The sequence below is a fragment of the Chamaea fasciata genome, unplaced genomic scaffold, assembly GCF_029207755.1.
Source record: "Chamaea fasciata isolate MVZ Bird 193981 ecotype frontalis unplaced genomic scaffold, bChaFas1.0.hap1 SCAF_3, whole genome shotgun sequence".
NCBI lineage: Eukaryota > Metazoa > Chordata > Aves > Passeriformes > Sylviidae > Chamaea > Chamaea fasciata.
This window is the reverse complement of record NW_027094088.1, coordinates 98,939,599-98,963,305: the sequence shown is the minus strand read 5'-3', so window position 1 is coordinate 98,963,305 and position 23,707 is coordinate 98,939,599. Positions and strand designations below refer to the sequence as shown.

General features: G+C 42.0%; 1 protein-coding gene across 1 annotated transcript in view; it reads left to right on the top strand.

Moving 5' to 3' along the window:
- The first annotated feature begins 1,736 nt into the window (after positions 1-1,736).
- The window catches only part of ADAM17 (ADAM metallopeptidase domain 17), a 33,352-nt gene continuing 11,381 nt past the window's right edge, over positions 1,737-23,707 (top strand). Inside the window, exons 1-9 of the mRNA XM_066179902.1 lie at positions 1,737-1,932; positions 14,114-14,246; positions 15,717-15,850; positions 16,748-16,836; positions 18,789-18,957; positions 19,506-19,636; positions 21,335-21,424; positions 22,545-22,658; positions 23,192-23,336. Coding sequence (XP_066035999.1) covers positions 1,836-1,932; positions 14,114-14,246; positions 15,717-15,850; positions 16,748-16,836; positions 18,789-18,957; positions 19,506-19,636; positions 21,335-21,424; positions 22,545-22,658; positions 23,192-23,336 — 1,102 coding nt within the window. The 5' untranslated portion in view covers positions 1,737-1,835. The remainder of the gene's footprint in view (positions 1,933-14,113; positions 14,247-15,716; positions 15,851-16,747; positions 16,837-18,788; positions 18,958-19,505; positions 19,637-21,334; positions 21,425-22,544; positions 22,659-23,191; positions 23,337-23,707) is intronic.

Sequence of the window (23,707 nt, the reverse complement as noted above, 5' to 3'; positions counted from 1 at the left end):
GTCCCACCATCACAAAGAGGAATAACAGAAATGGTGAAGTTCATAGAATAGCGACAACCACTTCCTTGGAAAGAAGGAGATTTCACTTGGATTTGTCAGTCTGCAAGAGGAGCCTTACCAGACTGCAAGGGGATTTCATGGAGGCTCTGAAGTGGTGACTGGCACAGAGAAGGCACAATTGATGTACTCTCCTTTGCCAAGCAAGAAGTAGGGCTGGGTCATCACGTGGTGTCACAAAATGTCAAGTTGAAAGCAAGGAAAGTGGCTGTTCATACATACAGTGACATTGTGCAACTCCCTGCCACAAGATGATATGGATGCTGCAAGTTTACAAGCAGTAGGTCACAGAAATCAGAGAAATCAGAGAAATCACAGAATGGATAATGTTGGAAGGGACCACAGTGGAGCATCTGGTCCAACCTCCCTGCTTAAGCAGGGCCATTCCAGAGCACACGGCACAGGATTGTATCCTGGTTCTTCTGGAATATGTCTGGAGCCTTGACAGCTTCTCTGGACAACCTCTTCCAGTGCTCAGTCACTCACACAGGAAAAAATTCTTCCTCATGTTCAGGTGGCACTTCCTGAGCATCAAATCAACTGAACAAATGGATGGAGGAGATATGGTGAGGGCTGCTAAGGAAGACACAACCTCTGATTTCAGGAGTCACTAGATGCAAATTGTTGGAAGTGCAAACAGACCCACCGGAAGCTTCCAAAGAAGTTTCACCTCCTACAATCTTCTCATCACTGGGGACAAGAACTGGGAAACACACTCTTGGTTTAAATGATGTATCTGCTTTTATGATGTAATGAAAAATTGAAAAATTAGTACTTTTACTGATGCTTTTTAAAGATTTCAGGTTAGCTAATGAGCAGTACAGCTTAAGCAGGATGGGGACACTTTTTCTCCATTTTTGCTGAGTACATCGCTAGCTGGAGGCATCTGCAAAAAGGTAAGAGATCCATCTAATTCTGGAAAACATTAACCAGAGCACTACAGCACACCTGTGACACAAGTTCATTTTCTGTGCTTTTATCTCAATAAGGCATGCTCTTTGGGAACAGTTGAGAGTCGTGGACCTGTTATTATGTGTACTAAGTGCCACAATCCTCTGTTGTGCTAAGGAAACTACACAAAACCTTGTAAAGTCACCGGGTATGGAGCTCCTGGAGAGGGGTCAGCAGAGGTTACAAAGATGATCAAGGGACTGAAGCATCTCTCTTACAAGGAAAAGCTGAGAGTTTGGCCTGTTCAGCCACAAGAGATGACTGAGAGGGGAGCTCATCAATGCATTTCAGTATCTGGAGGGAGCGTGTCAAGAGCACGGAGCCAGACTCCTCTTGGTGGTGCCAAGCAATAGGGCAAGATGCAACCGGCAGAAATGATTGCTCAGGATGTTCCACCTGAACATGAGGAAGAACTTCATTGTGCGTGCGACCAAGCACTGGAACAGATTGTCCAGAGGCTGTGTTGTCTCCCTCCCTGAGCATATTCAAGAACCGTCTGGATGCAATCACGTGCCACGTGGTCTAGGATGACCCTGCAGGAGCAGCGAGGCTGCACTAGGCGCCCACAGCAGTTCCCCCCACGGATCCCCCATGAAGGCAGCACCGGCCGCCGCCCGCCCTCACAGCGGAGCGCCACCTCCCCTCGCACCGCCCCCCGCTCAAGATGGCGGCCCCGCCCGCCCCACAATGCCCCGCGGGAAGCTGCCGCGCTTCCGGGTGCGGGCCCAGGAGGGCGGCGGGCCCGGCGCGGCGGGCGGAGGGCGAGGCTGCCCCGGGCGGATGCGGACGGGCGGGCGCGCAGTGCCGGAGGAGGCTGCGCCCGGACCATGAGGCTTCGACTGTGGCTGGTCCCGGCCCTGGTGCTGCTCTGGGGGCCGGGCGGGCTGGAGGCGCTGGGGCACCCGCAGAGCCCGGAGCGCTACGGTGAGGGCAGGGCGCGACCACGGCAGCCGCGGAGGGGAGGGGAGAGAAGGGAGGAGGAGGAGGAGGGAGAGACCACTGCGGCGGGACCGGGCGGGGGGTGATGTGTGGGGTGGGGCAGGGCTCTCCTTTTGCCGAAGGCGTCGATGATGGGCATTGTTCGGGGTTACTGCTCTCTGCGGGGAGACACCATTGTCCTCACGCTCGAGGTCTGCTGAAGAGTTTACCTCACAGGAGTTTGCGTTCTCTTGAGGCGGGATAATCCCAGAATGGGTCGGGTAGGAAGGGGCCGCAGTGGGTCATCTGGTCCAGTCTCCATGCTCCTGCAGGGTCATCCTGGATTACATTCCACAGGATTGCATCCAGGCGGTTCTGGAATATCTCCAGTGAGGGAGGCTGCACAGCCTCACTGGGCAAAATCATATAAATGGCTTCCCTTCATAGTTCTGTTTGGAGAGTCACCAGAGAGCCCGAAGCCATTGGAGCTGAAAGTGACCTCTAGAAAAGCCTGACAGGGAGGAGAACCGCTGCTTTATTTAACTTCTGTAAACAGTTTTGCATCTAAGCTTCTGCTTTGCAATGAACAAGTTGCAGACTGCCGTTTGATAAGCAAAAACTTATCACTGAAATGGCAGATGGACTCTTGCAAGAGGCAGTGGCTGTGTCTTGCCCTTAAGTGTCTAACGTAGTTCTTGGATCTTTGTCTTTGCTCCATTTTTCCTCTTCTCTGTACCATGGTTCCACATCACTGGAGCAACAAAATATTTGTTTCTTTTAAAAGCTTTGTCTGGCCCCCACATGTAAACCTCTGTTTCAAAAATTCAAGGTGCAGAAATGTTTTTTTCATAAGTTCTGTTGCTTTCCTGGAGCCCATTGCTGTGCAGGGCAGGAATTCACATGTGATGATGCTGACATTCAAATCAACAACTGAACAGTCTCCAAACACTGTTCCAGTGATGAAGCAGCTGTACATTCACACAGACATATTTGTCCTGTCTCCAGTCAGTGAGGCCAGCAGGGACTGCTCCAAGTCTCCTTTCTTGGCCTGGGTCTCTCAGCATATTTCCTGACAGGTGTCCAGGCTGCCCCTCTGCCCTCCTCTCCTGCGCCTGAGGTGCATTTGTGGTCCTGTGCACACCTCAGTAGTTGGTGGCTGCAGGAACCTGGGAAGGATGGCGTTCAGTGGTGGATGCTCCAGGAAGTGTAATAGAAATAAAACAAACACAGTGTGTCCTTTCAACATCAGGCATGTCAGGGAGGTCCTGATCAGTGGTTGCCTCTTGGGCTGTCAGATCTTTGTGCCTTCTGAAGGACCTGTCTGCTATGAGTTTGTGCAGTCTTTATCTGGAGGCTTTTATCTTCTTGGCCCACATACCACTATGCCTGGCATATGAGCTCTTCAAATTTATGAAATACTGCATGGAGGAAAACCTCATTTCTTTTTTCTAAACGTTGGAAGAATTATTTATTTCCTTCACACTTTTAGTGACTGACATACCTATGCAATTTGTCTCATTTGTATTCTCTTTTGTTTTTTAAGTGAGAAAATGTTAGTCTATATAATAATTCTTAAGGTGAGGAAAGAATCATGACTTTATTGGTTACTTTTGTCTGTATATTTTGCGTTGGATTTTTATTTATTTGAGATGTTATGGTCAGGACACATGTAGGACACCATTTGTAATACTAAGGCACCATAAATTTATAATGATGAATGCTTTTGATTTTGTTTCCTTTCTGAGTAGTTTTTGGTCTTTAATAGTCACTCTGAGTTCTCTTTTCTTCGTGGTTTTTTTGTTTGTTTGTTTGGGTTTTTGGGAGTGGTTTTGGGTTTGTTTGTGTTTTGTTTTATTTTGGTTTTTTGTTTGTTTTGGGTTTTTTGTTTTGTTTTGAGCAGTGGTAATTATACTGACATACTTTGCTATGTAAATACAGTGAGGAATTGTTTTCCTCACGTGTTATTTCACACATTCACATCTTGAATTTCATCACTTGTTTTGTAATCCAGTAAACTAAATTTACAAAAGTATTTTGTGGGAGAGCTTGATAAATCTGTGTGTGCTTCATTAGCTGTTACTTTTATCTACTACTCCCATGTGTATATATATATATATATATATATATATATATATATATATATATATATATATATATATATATATATATATAAATATGCTAATATATAGGAGGCACTACTTTCCTAGTATCTTATTTAGTCCCAGGTATAGTAACTTGCACCTCGTTATTGTTACCTGTTTGCCAGGTCAGGACATTGAATGTGTTTATTGATTAGGCCCTTAGATGGTACCTGGAGTGGAAATTGGTCTTTTCAGACCCCCTGCACTACACCAGTGGCACTTTAGTCCCATACCACAGTTAGGAGTTGACCAGTTCAATTTTTGCAGTGCTTGGGTTAATACATTCATATCCTGTTGATTTATTGGTCATTTTCTTGACTTGTTGTAAAACGTCTTTTCCTGAGTCTCAAACACAGGTCTTTACATATATCCTGTCATGACAAAAAGTTTACTTTGGGGATCTTTTTAATCTCCTCTGCAGTGAATACTAAGGTCAATTATTAGTACTGGCCTTTAGCATCTATTCTTGGGGCTATATTTGCAGCTTACTTGTTTTACAAGCCCTTTTGGTTATTTAGCTGTGTGGTTTCTTCTCATAAAATAAAAATATGTCAAGTATTATGCCTTTTACAAGCAGCTTTTAAAAATACCTTTGCCTATTTTATTGTGGTTTTATGTTCATCTTTTGTTGGAGTTCTGTTGTTCTCATCTTACAGCTTGGTTTTCTAAGTATCATCTTTTCCTTCTGATAATCTCAGTGTTATTATTTTAAAAGCTCTGTTTATCCACATCTAATTTTTTGGGAACTGAAATCAGATTTCTAATGAGAACTGTCCTTAAGGAAGTTTCATGAATTAACATTTTGTGATTTCTGTTGAGAACTTGCTAATTACTCTCAGTTCAGTTTTTCAAGGAGAAAAAAAAATACACAGTGAAGAAAAGAATTTGACAAAGACTAGAATAAGTGATAAAAAGATGTGGGTCATTTTCCAGCTTTTTTCAGCTGAAGTAATCTTAGGGTGTGGTGCTCCAGGAGTCTAAACTGATCTAAAATGGGACTGCCATAACCTGACCTCAGCTTTCTGATCCCTTCCCCATTCCTGTGAGCACATTCATGGAATGTGAGCTGTCTGGAAGCTAATCTCTTTTTTCCTTTTTTTTTTTTCCTGAGGTTTTTGTTTGCTTAGTTTTGGTTTATTTTCAGTGAAGGGTGTATTTTCTCTCTGTGAGTTCCATTTTTGTGGAGCAGCTCACAGTGTGACTGTTTAAGCACCTGCCCCATTGTTTTTGAGGGGTGGAAGTGGTTGTATTCCAGGTGAGGGATGAAGGAAGGATGGTATCCACCTCACTTTGTCTGTCTCTTTTTAATAATGTTGACATCAGGGATCAATTTCTAGAAAAGTGGGACTCTACTACTCAATGCAGCAACTGATACTGTAGTTTGGCCCCAGAAAAAATAATGGCAACTCTTCCGAAATTTTTCTCTTTGTTGTCATTTATCTCTGAAGATATCCTTTATAGCTATAAAATATTTACACTGTTTGTTTTGGAGTTCAGACATATCTGAATGGTAACAGAGCTTAATGTACTTGAAAAGAGTAACAGTGCAAATATCCAGCTTGGGTGCTGACTAGGTGAATAGGTCACTGAATATACCTAAAGAACTGCCTGAATCTGTTACAATACAGTGGTACAAGCTGTGTGCTGCCACTGAGCAGCATATAACTAGGATTGTCCCCAACAGAGTCTGAATGTAAAATGTGTCTTACTCCACTGTTACCTCTTTTGAATGAGAACTGTTTGTCACAAGCTAGGCAGGGAACTAAAATAAGATAGTTGTTCCTTTGCTGGGCAGATGATATTCTTTAAATCACTCACTGGGGGTCTTTTCCTGCCTTCCAAGTTGCACTAATAAAATCTGAGGCAGGTACCCTGATTTCCACCAGTTTTCTCTCCACACTGCAGAAATACCACGCAGAGCTCAGAACTCTGTGCGACCTGTTACAAATGATTCAGTGCAAACCCACCTAATGCACATCAGAAGGCTCAGATTTAGAAATTGTTAAGTGATAAAAAACAAGTGGTAGTGGTGTTGGTGAATAAACCAGGAGAGCTAAGTGAAACAGAGGGCAGCAGAAATTGATTTGCAGTCAGTTTTGAATTCTTCACACTTGGTGTGACAAAATGCAGGAAGTCCAAAGGCCAGGAACGTAACTTGCTGCCAAAGAGTTTAGGGATTGGAAGTTTAGCTCAGTGTCAAGAATGTGCAGTGAGGTAATTAGTGACAAAAATGTTAATGCAAGATTAAATTTTATCCTGCTGGACTGAAGCTTCTGTTGGAGACTAAGGTAAGACTTAGGTACGGGTCAAATGATTCATTTCCCTATCATGATCTACCTTTTTTGTTACTGTTTCTTACCCCATTTGGACATCCTTTGAAGCAAGATTACTGTTTTAGATGGACCGGGTTTTGCAGTTTGTCCCCAAAAGCTGAAGGTTGAGTGTGTTTTTCACTGTACATCATGTGGTGAAGAATTCAAGGACACACAGTCTCACAGCATGTGGTCCCTGCCCAGGATGTGGTGGGATTATTTCAAAATCATTGCAGGAATTTATTGATGCAGTGTCTTTGTCTCCTTATAAACAGCAGATGCTTGGTGTAGACATGGCCCTATTGAATGCAATTTATCAGTATTATTTTTGTCTTGTGGATTAGCAGTCTTTTCCATACAGTTACTTAGTATCTAGTTTTTCCAGTACTTTTCTCAGGTTTGTTTTCATTTGTTCACATGAATAGGTGAGTGTTTGCATTTCTAACTGAAAAAAGTGACTGCAGTGTAATTTCTTCAAAAAGTACTCAAGGTCAACAAAAAGAAGAATGTCAATGCTACATTAAATTCTAATTAATAAGAATTACCTTTAACTACTGCTAGATTTTTGTAATGGGAACATAATCCAGTGCTCAGCATGAGTTTGGTTTTCAGCAGTGCCAATTTGTTCTGACTTTAAAGCAGACAAAAAGTAAAATTCCTGTTTTCATTTAAGATTTGGGGTGGTTTAATTTTCTCCCCAGTAAAAACTGACAACTTCACTGCTGCTGTACATTGCTGATAGCAGCAGTGACTCATCTCAGTTTCATGCTTGTGCCACTCTGGAATTTTTGTATGCATGTGCATCCCCAGCGTGGTTTTCTGCTCTGTGCCTGGAAGGGCCATGTGAGGAAGCACAGCCAGCCATACTCTAACACTCTGGCACTCTGACTTTACATTAGGATTTAACTGAGTTTAGTGTTCAGCAGAGATTTGTCTTTGAGATTAAAGTTTATATTTAATTTCTGTTACGAACAGGTTGATTTTCCTCCCCACCCAGCTTTTTTTGTGAACTGTAGGTGTCTGAGTTTCCCTTTGCCAGGCTGATGATGGGACGTGCTTTGCTGTGAAACCAAGAGCCAGGTTTCTTCAACAAAGAGCAGTTCATCCTGCTGTCCTTTTCTGTGATCTGCATGTGCAGCACATGACCTTGCCTGTCTTGTGGATGTCCTGCAAACCCTCTCAATGGTTCTAAGGGTCTTCCTGTTGTCTTTCATTCTTGCAGATACATGTGATAGTAGTGCCCATCTATGTCACTTGTGCCCCGCATCTCTTCACAATATCCATCCCTGTCTTCCTGTGCTGCCCCTAATGTGCATTATTTGTACTTTTTCCCCCTCCTTGATATTTGCATTTTTAACCTATGTAGGTGCATGGACTGGGAAGGGGAAGGCAAGGGGGCTCTGTTAGGAAGGGAGGCACTTACAGCTGCCACCCATTAGATGTTGAACCATAATTACTGAGGTGTTGATCAAGAACATGATATCCCTTGGTTTCCTTGCTCACCTTTTCCAATTGTCACTGAAATATTAAAATTCTGCCCCTCAGTACCTGTGATATGCCTCGAATTCTGGAAGTTCGTGTGTGAATGAATCCACAAGGAGAAGAAAAGCAGTCAGAAGTGAAAGGGTTGGTCTCACAAGTGTAGTCTAATGTAATTAGACTACACAGTAATTAGTAGTTAAACTCAAACTTATTTTGTGACACAGCAGGATTTTGTGATGTGGTATCTTTGTACTGTAGTGAGGCTTGTAGTTTTTTGAGAGCCAGACAAATGATCTGTTTCCACAGAACGCTGCATCTTGTGACTGGGCAGTTCCTCTCTGCAGGTTGTATGAAAGCATGTGATTTGGGGGTGGCTTGTGTTGGGTTTTTTGAGCATCAAGTCATGTGATGCTGTTCTGGTGTAAGATGGGATGGCTGCATTGCTCTTGTTTCAGTTACTTATGAGGATGTTAATTCTGCGGACTTCCTTATTTTTTATAATGTCAATACTTGGCAGGATATTGCTTTCTTTTTTTTCCTTGGCAAAGTGGTCTGTTGTCATTAATAGGACAGACTGTTACTAAATCAAGTAGATCCAATGGTATCAGTTTTGTTCCTCACTGGTCCTTTTTTAAGATGTGATTAACGAAGGAGATAATTTGCAAGGTTGAAATCGTGTGAAGTAATGTGTAGGAGCCGTTGTGGGTGTTCAGCTGTATTCAAAACCACCAGAAACAGCAGCTTAATTATCCACACAGCTTCTGCTAAACAGAATTTACACCCTTAAGGAGATATTCCCACTGCCCAGAAGCAGATGTTTATTTTACTGTGGGGAGAAAACTTTGGAGTAGTATAAAGGTGCAGCTACATGAACAAGTTTTTCCTGAGATGAGCTAAAGCGTATTTAGTAAGCTGTTAGCTTTCCCATGATACCCATCACTGGCATGTCTGAATGTGTGATAAGGAGGGAGTAGTTGCCCAGTGTAACTGCAGGAGAAGTGCAATGAGGAGTCGCTGGTGGACAATAAAGCAGCAGCATTCCTACCCTCCTGCACGAGGGCTGGGTAACTGTACCCCGAGGCTTTGTCTGCTGCTGACTGAATGTGAGCACCTTCTTTTCTCCTGTGGTTTAACTAGTTTGGTGCAGCTGGGATCGAGTCAAAAACATGCCTTCTGAAACACTCAGCAGTGCTGATGTGGCTGGCCATTCTTACTAACAGGTTTGTCCAGAAATGTGCTCAAACAGAGTGTAAACTTTTATCTTGTTATGGTTTATTAGAACACTGACATGTTTTTGATTCTTGCTTTGAACTTGTTTCTCAAACAAGTTCTTCTGTTTGTATGTTCTAGATGAGGAAAACAGCAGCCACTCTTCAGTGGAAAGAAGTAAACATGATTTATCTAAACTGTTAAAAGCATGGGCTGTTTTGTGTGGGATAAGTGTTTCAATTCACTTTGTATTGTGTCTCTGGCAATGTCTCTGTGCCAGATGTACTGGAGAAAGATGTAACAGCACATGCAAGGAGTTGTCACAGAGCAGCTTTCCCACGATAATCCTTCTCAATGTGTCCTCTTCATCAACAGTCTCCTAAAAGCAGCATAAGCTGTTCAGAGAAAGTATCCACAAACATTTAGGCATGGCTGCATCGCCTCCTGCCTGGCACAGACCGTTTGTGTGCCCAGCTGAAATAGGGATGTATTTGCCTTCTCCGTTAGCCCTCCCTGGGATGGTGCTGCAGCCAAACGATCCTGTTGTACTGCAGCCAGTGAGCGGCTGCTACTGCAAACACAGGGGCAGCTGTTTTATGTAGGGTGATGGAGACTTGCTTTAGCTCACGTGGTTCAAGCTGGAAAGACTCCAGTCTGTGTTTCCTGGTCTAAATTCTGAAACTCCAAATTATATTTCAAATTACTGTACTTGGTTGCTTTAATTAAAATATTTTAATGTACAAGAAGAGCATATGAAAATAAATAGTAACAATAAAGAATATGGAGCCCTTCATCTATTCAGTCACTCCTCAGCTTTATCAGAAAAATTGTTATTAGGCAGCTGCTCATGAGCTTTTGATAGGTGTTTGATACCCATTGGAAATCTGCTTGAGATCAGAACCCAGAGGCCGTCGATAAGTACCTCATGAAATACAGCCTGGTGCCCCTTTTCCACTCTTGGAGATGACACTGATTTAACAGTCCCACTGCAAAATCCTTCCTGAGTGTGTTTACAGAGCTTGTTCTCGGACTGCGGCTCCCTGTAGTCTCGTCATCCCATTCCTGTGCCTGTGACAGAAAAATTATTTCTGCTTTTATTCCCTTGGGATGATTGGAAAAATAACTGCAATCATTCCTGCAAACCCCACTGATTACCTAGTGGTCTTTTTTAAATCCCAAAAGTAATTTTTTTTTGTTTTAATTTTGGATCTTGAGTTTTAGGTAGGAACATTTTCTATGATAATTTTGAAGACAGTTCTAAACAAACATTAATTATTTCTTCTAGGTTAAAACTTCATGCTTCTAGATAAGTTTAACCTTTCCATAAATAATGCAGTGCAAAAGAGTGCTTATGAAATGGCTGACTTGCCACATTTGTGTGTTGGTTTCCGGACAATAGATGGGGCATGAGATCATGGGAATTTACTGTTGTACTTATGAAAGCCAAGCTGGTTGGGGAAGGGTGACATTGGTATTTGAATTGCTAGCTAAGCACTGAAACAGAAACAACTTCTTTTGAAATACATGCAGTGGCCTCTAACTCAGGGAGTTAAGCTCTTCCCCTGTGCATTCTTGAGCTCTTTAGCAGTGGAGCAGAGTTTATTAAAAGATACTTTCCTGTGTTAAGTCTGAAAGTCTCATACTAGGAGGCTTTTAGCCCAGAAACTAGGTGAAAAAAAAGAGAGAAGAGTTGGCCAGTTCAAAGCTGGGGGTAGAGGAGGATCACTGCTGTGGATTTCTTCTTGGGAGCCTTGGGGTATCATCTTTGTCACCGATGTTCCTTCCCTGTTTCTCTTACAAACCCCATTTCTGTGTTTTCTTGGGAGGTTTCCCTCTGGGAAAGAAGGTACCATGAGGTGAAGGCTGGTGACAATAAATAAATACTTGCCGTATCAGGGTGCAATTAAGGTGTTCCCTAAAAAGACAGGAATGCAGAAATCTAGGTGGGTGTGGAAGGGAATGAAGCACAAAAAAGTGGTTTGGGAAATCTGAGCTCAGGTCTGTTGAAGCCCATGGGAAATGACTCTTGGACTGTAATGAAGATGATGGGGAAGGAATACCAGAAAGATTTTTAAACTTGGATAAAAAGTCAAGTATATGCTTTCTATGGCTTCCATCCAGAGACTGCTGTACAGTTGGACTCTGTACAGTTCTGTGTTTTCTTTAAAATAATGACACTTCATCTTTTATTTTCAATTAGCCAGGCATATGGATTCATTTTTGCAATATGAACATTTTACAAAAAAATTTTGATTTGAGTGTATTACCAATATATTTGTTCCACATCTGTCTGATAACATAATTAGTTAACAGATTATGTCTGGGAGCAACCTGTTTAAGCCTCTTCTTACGTTGTAAGTAAAATTAAATCAAACAAATTTAGGAAGGGTAAGAGGAAATATGAACAAGTGCACTCTTGTTTCTGGGTTACAGGAGCTGGGAGTGCCATATGTTTCACTTGTTATTTCAATAGAATCATCTTACTCATCTTCATGAACTTCTTGTGTCTTGTTCTTACTACCCTTCCTGTGTCTCTGTGAGGCATTTCCAGAAGGGTGTTTGTGTATATTAAGGTGGAGTAGGACTTGCCTACCAAATAAAAAAGCCTGATTTTATTTTTTTTTTTTTTTTTTAACAGACTTCTCAGTTCTCTTTCCATGAAACTCAGACATTTTGTCTGGCCATAGTGGCAACTGCATGATGCTCTTTGGCATGGCTTTGTCTTGGTTCTGATCTGTACTTCAAAGCAGAGGTGGAAAAGGACAGTAATGTTTGTAGCCGGGGTTGTGCCTCTCGGGCAGACCTTGTTCTTGGCAAGTCCCCGAACAGCACAGCACTGGTACCACACCTCATTACATGCCCTGCATGCCACACGCTTGGTCTGTATCATAAACCAATGTTGGATATCCTGTATATCAACATTCACTTCAATTGAGGGGTCAGCTCTAGCTGAGTGTGGTGAGAGAATCTCAAGTTTGATTAAAAAGAATTCAGAACTAGGCGATTTAATGAGTTGTTTTTTTCCAGAATTGATTTCCTTGCCTGTTCTTACCCCCTTCCTAGGTGGTTCTGGATAAGGGCATATGCCGGACAAAAAGCAATTAATTAGAACAGACTTTTTTAACCAAAAAAAAAAAAAAAAAAAGCTGTTTGTAGAGAGGGACGTTAGGCATTTACTCACTGTGTGGCTGTAGTGAGCCAGCTCTGCAGCATATGGTGACCTAAAGACAAAGGCCCTGCTTGACATGCAGCAGTGGGGCATGTATGGGGAAATCCCCACAACAGAAAATATGGTGATAGAAACTTGTCTTTGCATATAACCCGAAACACATGGTAATCAGTTGTAGGTGCTCTCAACCTGTGGGTTGTAAACAGACATCAGGAAGTTGCAAGTGCTCTGCCCTTCCTGTGTTGCTCAAGGAGGAGCAGCCGAGAGGGAGAAGCTTGGGAACTGCTGCTTGGTGGCTTCTGCTGCCCCAGAAAGCAGCCGTGTCACCCGTGCCTCTTCTCTCTGTGAGTGGGTCTGGGGCAGGGCCAGGAGGGCTGGGAGGGCCATCTTTGCTTCTGTGCCTCCCTCACTTCAGTGTGCACAGGCACACGTGTGGCTGTAAACTGCTGGTTAATTCTGCCATCCACCCCCATGCAAAAGGAAAAGTGAGGTGCTTCCCTTGCCCTGATCAGTGCGTGCATTCTTAAAGCTTTTCTGGGCCTTGGAGGCGTGGATTTGGGGATAAATTATGGGACTGAGTGTCAGGTTTAAAAAACCCATATTATTTCAAGTTGTTTCTACGAGCTGGATTTCCAGTTGGCAATCTTGGTTTGTTGCACAATGGCCAGTAAAACAGCTTGTTAGTGGTGCTGCTTACTTAAAAGTCCAATAAAACACATGAGGTTGCTTTGCTGAGTGGGGTAAGCTTGTGACCAGGGGCTCTGAAGGAATGCCATCTTCCTCAACAAAAAAGTTCTTTGGTAGCTATGAGGTCTGGTTTAGAAGCATAGCTGGAAATGGGGGGAGAAGAAACAAGGAATTTAAATAAAGAATGTCTGGGTGAGCACTTCTGTCTCTTGTAAAACGCATCTGAATCCTCATTGAGTGCAGTGAAGAGTGAACACCTCTGGCTGAGAAGGAAAATAGTGATGTGGGAATAAGAGCCTCTGAATCAGGTTGTAAATATCATGTGAATCTGACAGTGATAGTGGAAGCCAGGGTGGTTGTTGGGTGTCTCACTGGGTGGTGGGTGCTCCAGAGAAGGAAGAATGTGGATGGGTGCTTTGCTGAAGGAATGCCTTTACAAAGTAGCAGGAGGCTTTATCAGCAAGAGCCAAACAGCATTTGCAGCTGTAATGGACTTGTTAATAGTGGAAACATCTGCAGAATATTGACCTGAATTTGTAATTTGTCTACTGCTCCCATAGGAATTCAGGCACTTAGTCTCCTTTCTCTGAACAAGTTTTCTGAGTAGAAAAAGGAGTTTTGCATGACGGTAAGGTATTGGGAAACCAGGCTATCTCACATGAGTTGTCTTGTTAGTTAATTCTGATTGATTGTGCTATGCAGGTACCTGTTTTCTGGCTACTGTTGGGCAGAAAGGCCCAATGAAGTCCAATCTGCAGTTAATTTGGTTGAAGTCTCCTAGGTTAAATGTTTTTCTTTCTCAGTCTCACGGGGGGACCAGCAGGTGAGGAGAGTAATTCACCCCAGAGAAATAGGGATGTTCTCCCCATTTAGTTTCTGGAGGGCAGCCAGGGAGGGCATTAGTTCTGCACTGCTGTGGCAGTAAAAATGATGAGGTTGTTGCTCAGAAATTGTAGAAAAAGTGAAGCAAACTCTGTTTCTCTCTCTCAGATTGTGTCTTGTCTTACCCTGATTTCTACCTGCCTACACAAAATAGACCATTGCAGAAATGTATGATACTTATCCTAAAATTAGAGCAAACTGTGGTCTTGCTGTTGAAATGGGAGTCTCTGGTTTGCTCTTTTTTTTATGTGTGCATTTGAAAGTAAAGTCTTTTGAAAGTAAAACTTTCCTTGTTGGTCTTTCAGGCACAGTTGAATCCATGCTTTCAGACTACGACATCCTCTCTCTGTCTAGCATCCAGCAACACTCACTGAAGAAGAGGGACCTCCAGCCTGAGACACACATAGAGAGGCTCTTAAGTTTTTCAGCCCTGCAAAGGTAATTAAATCATCAGTGATGAAATAGCATAATATTTTCCTTCCATTTCTGATGTGCGGGTTCAAACCCAGAAATTGTCTTGTTTTCTGTCATGACTGGCCAGCTCTTCTAGGTTAGTGATCTGCATGGTTATATGACTTCAGAGAGGCTCAGAGGAAAGGGGAAAGTAAGTTCCATTTTATTTCTCTGATGGCTGAAGTGGCAGTAATTTAGGATTTCTTTTGCTTTATTCTTAGGTTTAGTTTCATGTAGATTACTCCGACTGATCAGGTTGGATCTCACTTACACCTCATCTGGCAATGTTGTCAGTACTTCTTGTCTGTCCTCTGGTTCCTGAAAGTCAGTCTCAGCCTTCAATTTGGGAAGTGTGTGTGATGTGTTGCCCAAGAGATTTACTGTATTTTCATGGAGGTTTAATCCTTTTCCTACTGAGTATAAATGTCCCATTAAATAAAATACTTATTTTAATCTTTTGTTTGTTTGGTTGGTTTTGTTTTTTGGTTTTTGTTATAAGATTGGAAATAAAAGCTCAGGTGAAAGGAGGAGGAGAACTAGAAGGGAAAAGGCATGAAGATTGCAGGGGTTTTATTCTGAGAGTCAGAAAAGTACCTTGCAGGAATTTGAGTGCTGAAATTGTGAATCTGACATGGGCAGCAGGGTGAGAATAACACTTTATATTAACAAATGTAGATTGATTTTTGTTTGTCTGACATCTTTTGTCCTCTGTGTATTCATGTGCCTTCCCCTGTGTCATCTTCAACTGTCATGCAAGTTATGCATAATTTTTGAATCTCTGAATGTTTGAAAGGGCACATTTTTTCAGTTTGGAGGGGCAATTACGCGAGGTTAATGGGATCAGATGTCTGACTGTCCTCGTTTTGCACTGCCTCGTGCACCCTGACTTGAGGGTGAGGTTGCCAATGATGATTACAGAATAATTGCAGAGGAGTATGCCAAAAATCTTTGACCCAAAGCCCACATAAACCAAGAGCCCATGAGGCTTCTCCCAGAAAAGGTTATCAGCTTACTTCTTGGGATAGTATTTAGTTTTTGTGGCAATATATCGTAAAAAATGTAGGGAGTTCAGATTTCTGTTTATGGTCTTATGCCTGTATTATGTCCGAAAGTAAGAACTTTGAGATAATTTATTTCAACTAGATGAAGAAATTTCTTGGTCTGATTTTTTTTTTAATAGTTACCAGTAACTGGTTTTGCTTAACTGCAAATGGAGAAAGCACATCATGAGCAAACTCTGACTGTTTTGGATTTGGGGGGTTATTTTTTTTTTTATTAAACATCTGTGACTCCAAAATATTTGCAGTTATGAATTACACAGTATATGTTTTTGTAGCCTGCTTATCAGAATTAATGCTTTTTAACTTCTTTTGGACCCTCAGTAAAGTGGAGATTGTATGTATCTGTTATGTGTATAGTTTGCTTAAAAATAAATGTAAGTAAATTCTTTTACAGGCACTTTAAATTATACTTAACTGCAACTGCTGAACACTTTTCAGAAAAATTCCAAGCATTAATTGTGGATGGTGAAGGCAAGGAGAAGGAGTATCATGTTCAATGGCAGGACTTTTTCACCGGACATGTCGTTGGTTAGTATGAAGTAGACTGTGGGTCAATGCCGAGAAACCACAGCTTTGCTCGAGGCTCTTGGGCAGAGTAAATGGTGTATTTCCCTCATTTTCATCAGATCTGGTTAGGATGAAGAAATAAACGTAATTCTTATCCCCTTGGGTTTTCTGGTTTTGTTTTTGTGGCGTGTTTGGGGATTTTTTTAAGTTCGATGGGTGGTAGGGTTTATTGCATCAAGCTCCTAAGATAGGACTCTTGTGTTTAGTTTGGCAGGACACAAAGGTATAATTTGCTTAAGCAGCAGCTTGCAAATTACAATTTTTTTTAAATGCTGATGGTAGCTTTAATTCCAGCTGGAATGTAGGACTTGAATGTTCCTTGCCCCGGAACACAAAGCCGAGGTAGAGGTGATGCAGTGATGCCCAGACTGTTCAATTAAAAGACTTAAAGATAGTTCTTTGTAGATTACTTTTCTGTAAAGAGAGATACCACGCTCCACTTTCATGCTGTACTAATGCTTCTGCTAAGTTGTTTTGATTTCTTTGTTGCCTTTGTGATGTGGTGAGACTTCTCTGCTGGAATGCAGGCTGACGCCGTGAAATTGCTGTCTGATAGTAGTTAGACACACGCTGCTTTTGTTGGCAGAAATATCGTGTCCCCATTACTAATCCCCAGAGCCATCTCAACGCTTTCTGTAAAATTTTCTGGTAAATCTGAGTTTCATTGACTATGACTATTGGGAGGTTAAGACTATTGGGGGAAAGTGCTGGTTAATTTCTTTTTTTTTTACTTTAAATTGAGGAAGGTAATTTGTCATGAAGTTTAGAAACAATTAAAAACTCCCAGTGAACGGTGTCTTGTGCAGGAGCACATGCAAACAGCTGAATTAATTTAATTCTTCCATGCTTATGTTAAAGGAGAGCATAATTCCAAGGTCGTGGCACATATTGGGGATGAAGATTTTACAGTGCGAATCAATACTGATGGAGAAGAATACAACATTGAGGTATGCTATGGAAAACTGTATCCAGACAATCACCTTCTTTTCCTCTGAGTGTTCCTCTTCCTAGTTAGTTGTGTTGATGCTTCTGTAGCTCCCACTAGGTTTGGTGGTAGGGTTTGTTTTGGGGTGAGGAGGGAGTGAAATAAGAAACCAATTTGGCTTGCAGGTGCTGGCTTGTATTAATGAGTGACATTCTCTGACAGCTGCAGTTTTTAGATACATCAGGGAAAAGGTGTATTTTAAACAGGATGGATAATGTTAGAAATTAGTGGTGATCATGGCCTCTAACTGGCAGTGTGAACAGAGTCAACATCTGTGAAGCTTTTTAAAACTGGCTGTGTTACATCTTGGAAGTTTTCCCATTCTTAGAGCTTTGTTGAAAATATGTTCTTTTATCTGAAAAATCTGATTATTTTTCCCTACTCCCTTGTTTTTCACCATTTTCATTGCTTGTGTTATTTTCAACTCTTGGTTAAAAAAAACCATATTCAACAAATATATAATTAGAGACTGTCATAATGAGATGTTCAGTGCAATATCCCAGACACAAGCAGTATAAGAATGGGTGAATAACAGTAATTATGGCTGAGTGTTATAAGGATATTGTAATTGTCTCCAAACCCAAAGATATGCAGAATTATGGGTAAACCTGAGAAATCTAGTCATGTTAGAGTATAAAAATGTGATCAAAGTGCCCAAATCACTGTACTTATGTTTTACATTAAGAACATACAATAATGCATACAGTAGCTGTTTGCTTGTGATATGAAGGATTTTTGTGTTTGTGGTGCCGAGCAGCTGTGGGTGTGCCTTGTCTCTTGGTGCAGCCAAGCCCCTGTTCCTGGCTGGCTGTGTCTGTGCAGCTCAGGGCAGGCAATGGTGTGCAGCCTCTGGCTGGCCCATGCTGCCTCGCTGGTGGTGTCCCTAGGTCAGATCTGGCCACTAACAGCCCTGGATGAGATGGTTCCTGTGTGCAGTCATAGAGGGAGCGTGCCTGAGTCTGTTCCCCAAAGGCAGCATGGACAAAGCTGCTCTGTCATTTCCTGCTTTTGTTTTCAAGGTAGTTGAGTATGGTTTGGAAAGGCTGTGGGCCTCTGTGCAAACCACTGTTGCCCTTACACCTTGTCTTAGTGTGTGAAACCCTCAGTTTTGTGCTGCAGACATGTGGCTGCTGACCTGGCCCAGCCTTCACATTTGGGTACCTTTTTGCTGTGAGACTAAAGCACAGTGTGCTAAATAATGGCTGGCTGAAGTTGCAAGAGCCCTCCCCAAGGGCCAGAGGAGACCCAGAGCCTGGAGCACTATGCTGTTGATGCAAGCAGTCTGTGCTACTTTGCTTTGGCCAAAGAACTGACCCTGTCCGTCTCATATTTGGTGGTGCTGCTTTAGCTTTAACATTCAGAATAATAATAAGATTTGTCAGGAAAGTAAAAGGATGGTTTGTATCATCTGCTGTGGGAATTGGTGTCTTTCCTCGAGATTTCATGATCTTCTTTGGTTTTGGAGAAATTTTCATGCTTGTGGTGACTTGGGTAGCTATTGAACATCGAAGAGCCCACATTCTCCTGTGTGCCTAAAGGCTCTCTGTAACCTGCCTCCTCCTGTGCTTCTGGTCAGTGCATTTGTTAGCAGTTAAAGATACCCTCCTGGCACCATGCTGTTACAGAGGGGAGCAGAGGAACCCGAGAAGCCTCCTTCAACTTGCTCACATTCTGAGGAGAAGAAAAATTCTCTCCTATGGCCTTATCAGGTAGCTGCCTGATAACTACTTTGTTAAGATGCTCTCAGACTTCTGGATTCTTGGGGTTGTCATTTTATCAGATTTGTTGCTGAAGGTGATGTGTATTTGTGTGTGTAGGCAGAAAGCTGTGGAGATAAAATGGTACATACATAAAGTTTTTTACTTGTCTAGATTTTGGGTTCACTCTGTTCCTAACTTCTCCTTGTTCTGTCAGCCACTGTGGAGATTTGTAGATGATGTGGAAGATGAAAGACTGCTAGTCTACAGATCTGAAGATATCAAAGATTTCTCAAGGTTGCAGTCCCCCAAAGTGTGTGGTTATTTAAAGCTGAGTGAAGATGAACTGTTGCCAAAAGGACTGGAAGACAGGGAACTAAATGAAGGTGAGTGTCCATACCTTGGGATAGCAGCATCTTTGAAACAAGTTAGCTCTTTCTATTCACTGTGGGGATGGAGGGGGGAGGCAGCACTCCTAATGCCTCTTAAAACAAATTTGTACTTCTGTGCACTGTGCAGCAGGACCTGTTTGGCCTCTGTGGTCACTCAAGGAATCCATCTTGAACCATGATGGGGTTTTGAGAGCTTTTGGTCCCTCTTTCCTCTGTCCTTTGCTGTGTCAGCAAAAGCTGGGGTAATGACTAGGAACAGGAGGAGGAGAGGTGTTAAGGCTGTGGTGATGACCATAAAAGCTCTATAGGTAAATCTGATTAATAACTCGGTTTCACTGCTATACATTCTTTTCCTTACAGTAAGTTTGAGGACTGTTAGGAAGACGAAATTTAAGAATAGCTATTTAAAAAAAAAGCCCCAAACTAAAACTAAACATCCCCATTCTCCTCCCAGGAGCCCACCCACACTCACATTCAGGTCTTAAATAAGGACAGTAGACTCAGCAGTGGAATTGAGTGTTTATTTGAAATACTTACTTTAGAAAGCAGCCATCGGAAGAAAAGAACCACTCCAGAGAACTCCAAAAACACCTGTAAGATGTTGGTAGTGGCAGATCATCGCTTCTTCAAGTACATGGGCCGTGGGGAAGAGAGCACCACCATAAATTACTTGGTAAGTAAATGTACCCTGTTAAAATTTGCTGGAATAGATGCAGGAAAACACACTTGTGCAGTAGTTAAAACAACATACAGCTTATGCTACTTTTGTACACACAGCTTTTGCCTGAGAAAGTGCTAAATCGTGCTTTAAAAATATTCTACTATGAAGCTAATGTAGTTCAATAGTCTTCAAATTTCACGTAAAAGCAGATTTCTTCCTTTCATATACTTCTGTTGGCTATGCCATTTTCTGCCCAGGAACTTCTCTTTTCTCAGTCAGAGCTCTAGAGTCTCCTGGATTTTGAAATCCACTGCAAATGATCTGAGCCTCTTTAAAGTTCTAGCATGTTTAATGAGAGGTTAAAACAACTCAAATAGATCTTCTTTTCCACATTCTTTCAGGATTCTCTGTCCAGAACAATAAATTAGAAGCAGGCCCAGTAAACAACTTGTTTGGTTGTACATGGGTGTTGCAGATTAACCCTGGCAGGCAGCTCAGCCTCAGGCAGCTACTTGCTCTCTCCTCCCAGAAGGAATGGGGAGAGAGTCAGATAGGTAAAGGTGAGATAACTTGTAGGTTGAGATAGAAACAGTTAATAGCAAAAGCTGTTCACAGCACCAAAGCAAAACAAGGGAATTAATTCGCTACTTCCATCAGCAGGCAGGTGTTCAGCCATCATCAGGGAAGCAGGGCTCCATTGTGTGTACCAGTTACTGAGTGAGCCAGCCTAAACACGGGGGTTGTCTGTCTGACAAGTTTTTTGTGAACTAGAACCAGGCCTGCCCACTCCTTTCAGCAGAAGGGGAGAGTATGGGGATTTGGGGACTGGAGACAAAACAAAACAGGTTTGGAGGCCTGTTATTTGTCAAAAGTCTCTTTCTGAGCTTTACTCTTTGAAATGTTAATCATTCTGTTCCACTTCTGCTGGCTTTTTGACCTTTCTGTCCCCAGAAATGCTTTTACGTTCTCCAGGTGTGGGGGCCTCATTTGGTGTGTTTGTAGAGCTGCTCTAATCTCAGCATCTGACCTGCTGAGGCTGACCCATGTTGTGTTTCCTGGGTAGATGGGTACTGTTACCACCACAGTGATTAGAAAACTAAAACATAAACTATTATTGAGTGGTTCTGAATGTCACTTCTCCTTCTCAGCAAGTTTGGTGGTTTATATTTAATAGAAGGTGTTTTTTTAAGAGAACAGCTTGAGAAGGGAGGTATTGATTGTGAGCACTGACAAGAGACTTTCTGGAACCTTGTGCTTGAACCATAATGAGGAAAATAATAGGTTTTTGGCTGGGTGAGGAAAGCAAGCCTGGGGGGTCAGTTAAAATAGTTAAGCACCGTGCTAAAACAAAGCAGTGAAAACAGCTCCCTCCTCTGCCCTTCCCCTCAAAGAAATCTGGAAAATTAGTGTTTGAACAAAGTGTTTCCCAAAATGTCTTGTTCTTAATGTTATTGCTTTTCTACTACACAAACAAAAGTGATAAATGGAGAAGTTTGTGCTACTTTTTTATGATGGAAAATTTTCAAGTCTATTGGATAATACTCATCCAAAACCAACAGTACTTGGATCCAGGGAGTTTGTCTTGTTACTTTACACAAGGTTCGGTTTTCATTCAAGTGACTGTTCCTAGGTAAGTGTGTTGCAGTTTCTCTGAATGTCTTTTGCTCCATGAAAGCTCACCTGGGTAACCTGTTTTTCTCTTTCCCACAGATTGAGTTGATAGACAGAGTAGATGACATCTACCGAAACACGTCCTGGGACGATGGAACCTTCAATGGGTACGGCATACAGATAGAGCAGGTATTCACTGGACTCTGCTGAGGGCTTCCAAGTTAAAGGAACGTGGTTTAAACAGCAGTGTTTCTCGTTCTTTTGTCTGGGTTAGAGCTAAAATAATAAAACCCTACATTATTAACTCCAGCCAGCAGCACTCTGGAATAGCATCTTGCTGGTGTTAATGATCTGACACGATGCCCATTTTCAGTTCCTTGCAGTGTTTGAGATGTGAATTTTCTGGAAGAATCTTTCCATATTTACTCCTAATTCAGAAGTGCTTTTTTTGCTTGAATATGAGCAAATTTTGTTTCATTCAGACATACTCATGTATTTATTTCATATTTCTGTCACTAATGCTTTGGCTTACAAAGCCTGAGTGGGCCTCAAACACATGTGAAAACACAGAATCTTGTCTGCAGAGCTTTAATGACTCCCTTGGACATCATGCAAGTGTAGAGGCTTGTATATGGACACAGGGAATGTAGTGACTTCAATTTCTATTATGGTGTCTCAAAGTTAGTGCACAGAAATCTGGAAAACAGCATTAAAAACAGGAGGACTCCATCAGCTCAGTGTACTGCAAGAGCTGTGATGTGGGACAGGGAAGACTCATGGTACAAGCCAGCTGCCCCTTTGCCGGGATTGATCTTCAGGCGTAAAGAAGGAGCATTACTTGGGCAGGGAGTGGGTAGAGAACATGGTGAACTAATTCTGGATTACTTGGCAAGTAGCAATCCTTTAACATACATTTTGTTAGCTAGAACGCAAATGATACAGGGATTACTTGGAAAGTAGCAATCCTTTAACATACATTTTGTTAGCTAGAACTCAAATGATACAGGGTTATTTATACTGGTTGTATTTATTTGGGGTTTTTCTAAAAGTAAAATGCATCTCAAAGCAGAATTTTACAGTGAAAACTTCTGATGTTGTCCTGTAAAAGGGTTACTTACAATGTAGTTACTTAGGATTTAGCTGGTGTATTTAACTAGCAGAGGCTGGAAAGTTAATATTCGAATTACTGAGTCTGAATTTTTCTTCTTACAGATCTATTGAGACATTTAAAATTACATTGAAACCTTTTCTGTAGCTATAAAATTGACTAAAATTCCTCTTCATTGTCGTTGCCCTTTTTGACATGTAGATTATCATCCACAATGAGCCAAATCCTGTAAAACCTGGAGAAAAGCATTATAATATGGCAAGAAGTTACCCAGATGAGAAGAAAGATGCCTGGGATGTGAAAATGCTGCTAGAGGTAGGTTGTAACTCTTGAAAAATGGTGTCCCTTAACAGAGAATTGCTCATTCACAGGGCTGCTCTGTAGTAACCAGTGAAAGCCCTCAGCTCCCTCTGCATGACATGCAGATGTCACACAAAGTCAAACCAGCTGCTATGCCCTGTAGCCTGTGGTAAAGGGCTCCCGTGCATAATTATAGAGCAGACATCAATTAGTCTTATTAATGTGGTCTGAGTCAGAAAGGCAGTCCTGATATGTCTGGCCCTAAGACTGGCTGCCTTGTGACCTTCATCAAGTTATTGTACTTGGCTTTGTCCTCCCTGTCACAAGGGAAAATGAATAGACAAGTTATGGAAATGAATGTGAGGTCTACTTGGGCATTAGTTTAATTTCCTGCAGCTCTGTAGGACGGCTAAACAGCTGCTGTTTTCTGACTTAACCAGATCTAGGAGGTACTTGTCTGGCACATGAAATAAATGTTTTTATTTGTAGACTTTTAACAAGCACTGTAAGCTAACAGAGATTTGACTTTTTTTTTTTTTTTCCCCAAGCAATTTAGCTTTGATATTGCAGAGAAAGCAGCTCATGTGTGCCTTGCTCATCTCTTCACATACCAAGATTTTGACATGGGAACGCTTGGACTGGCTTATGTTGGCTCTCCCAGACCTAACAGCCATGGTGGCATTTGTCCTAAAGGCAAGGCTTCTTTTTCTTCTGTCCCAGTTGTGGGTTAGAAGCTGGTTTTTGTTATTCATGTTTAATTCTTTTCTCCAACTTTCATGGAGTATGTTGTGTTATTTGCATAGAGTCTCGTAGTTGTTTTTTTTACAGAGAAGTGATGGCCATATTTTTTGGCTGGAGCTGGAAAAAGCGGGAAGGATCAAAGTCACAAAGCTATGTGGTGTGAACAGGCTGTGTAGAAAAAACCCTGCTCTAAGGACTGCTTTGTGTGGGGGCATCCTGCAGCAGTTTTGGAATGGCAGATTCTGTTGTCTTGGAAATATCTGCTGTTTTTGCCTTTACTGTAATACATGAGCTACTGAAGCTGTGCTTGAAAGATTCCCAGC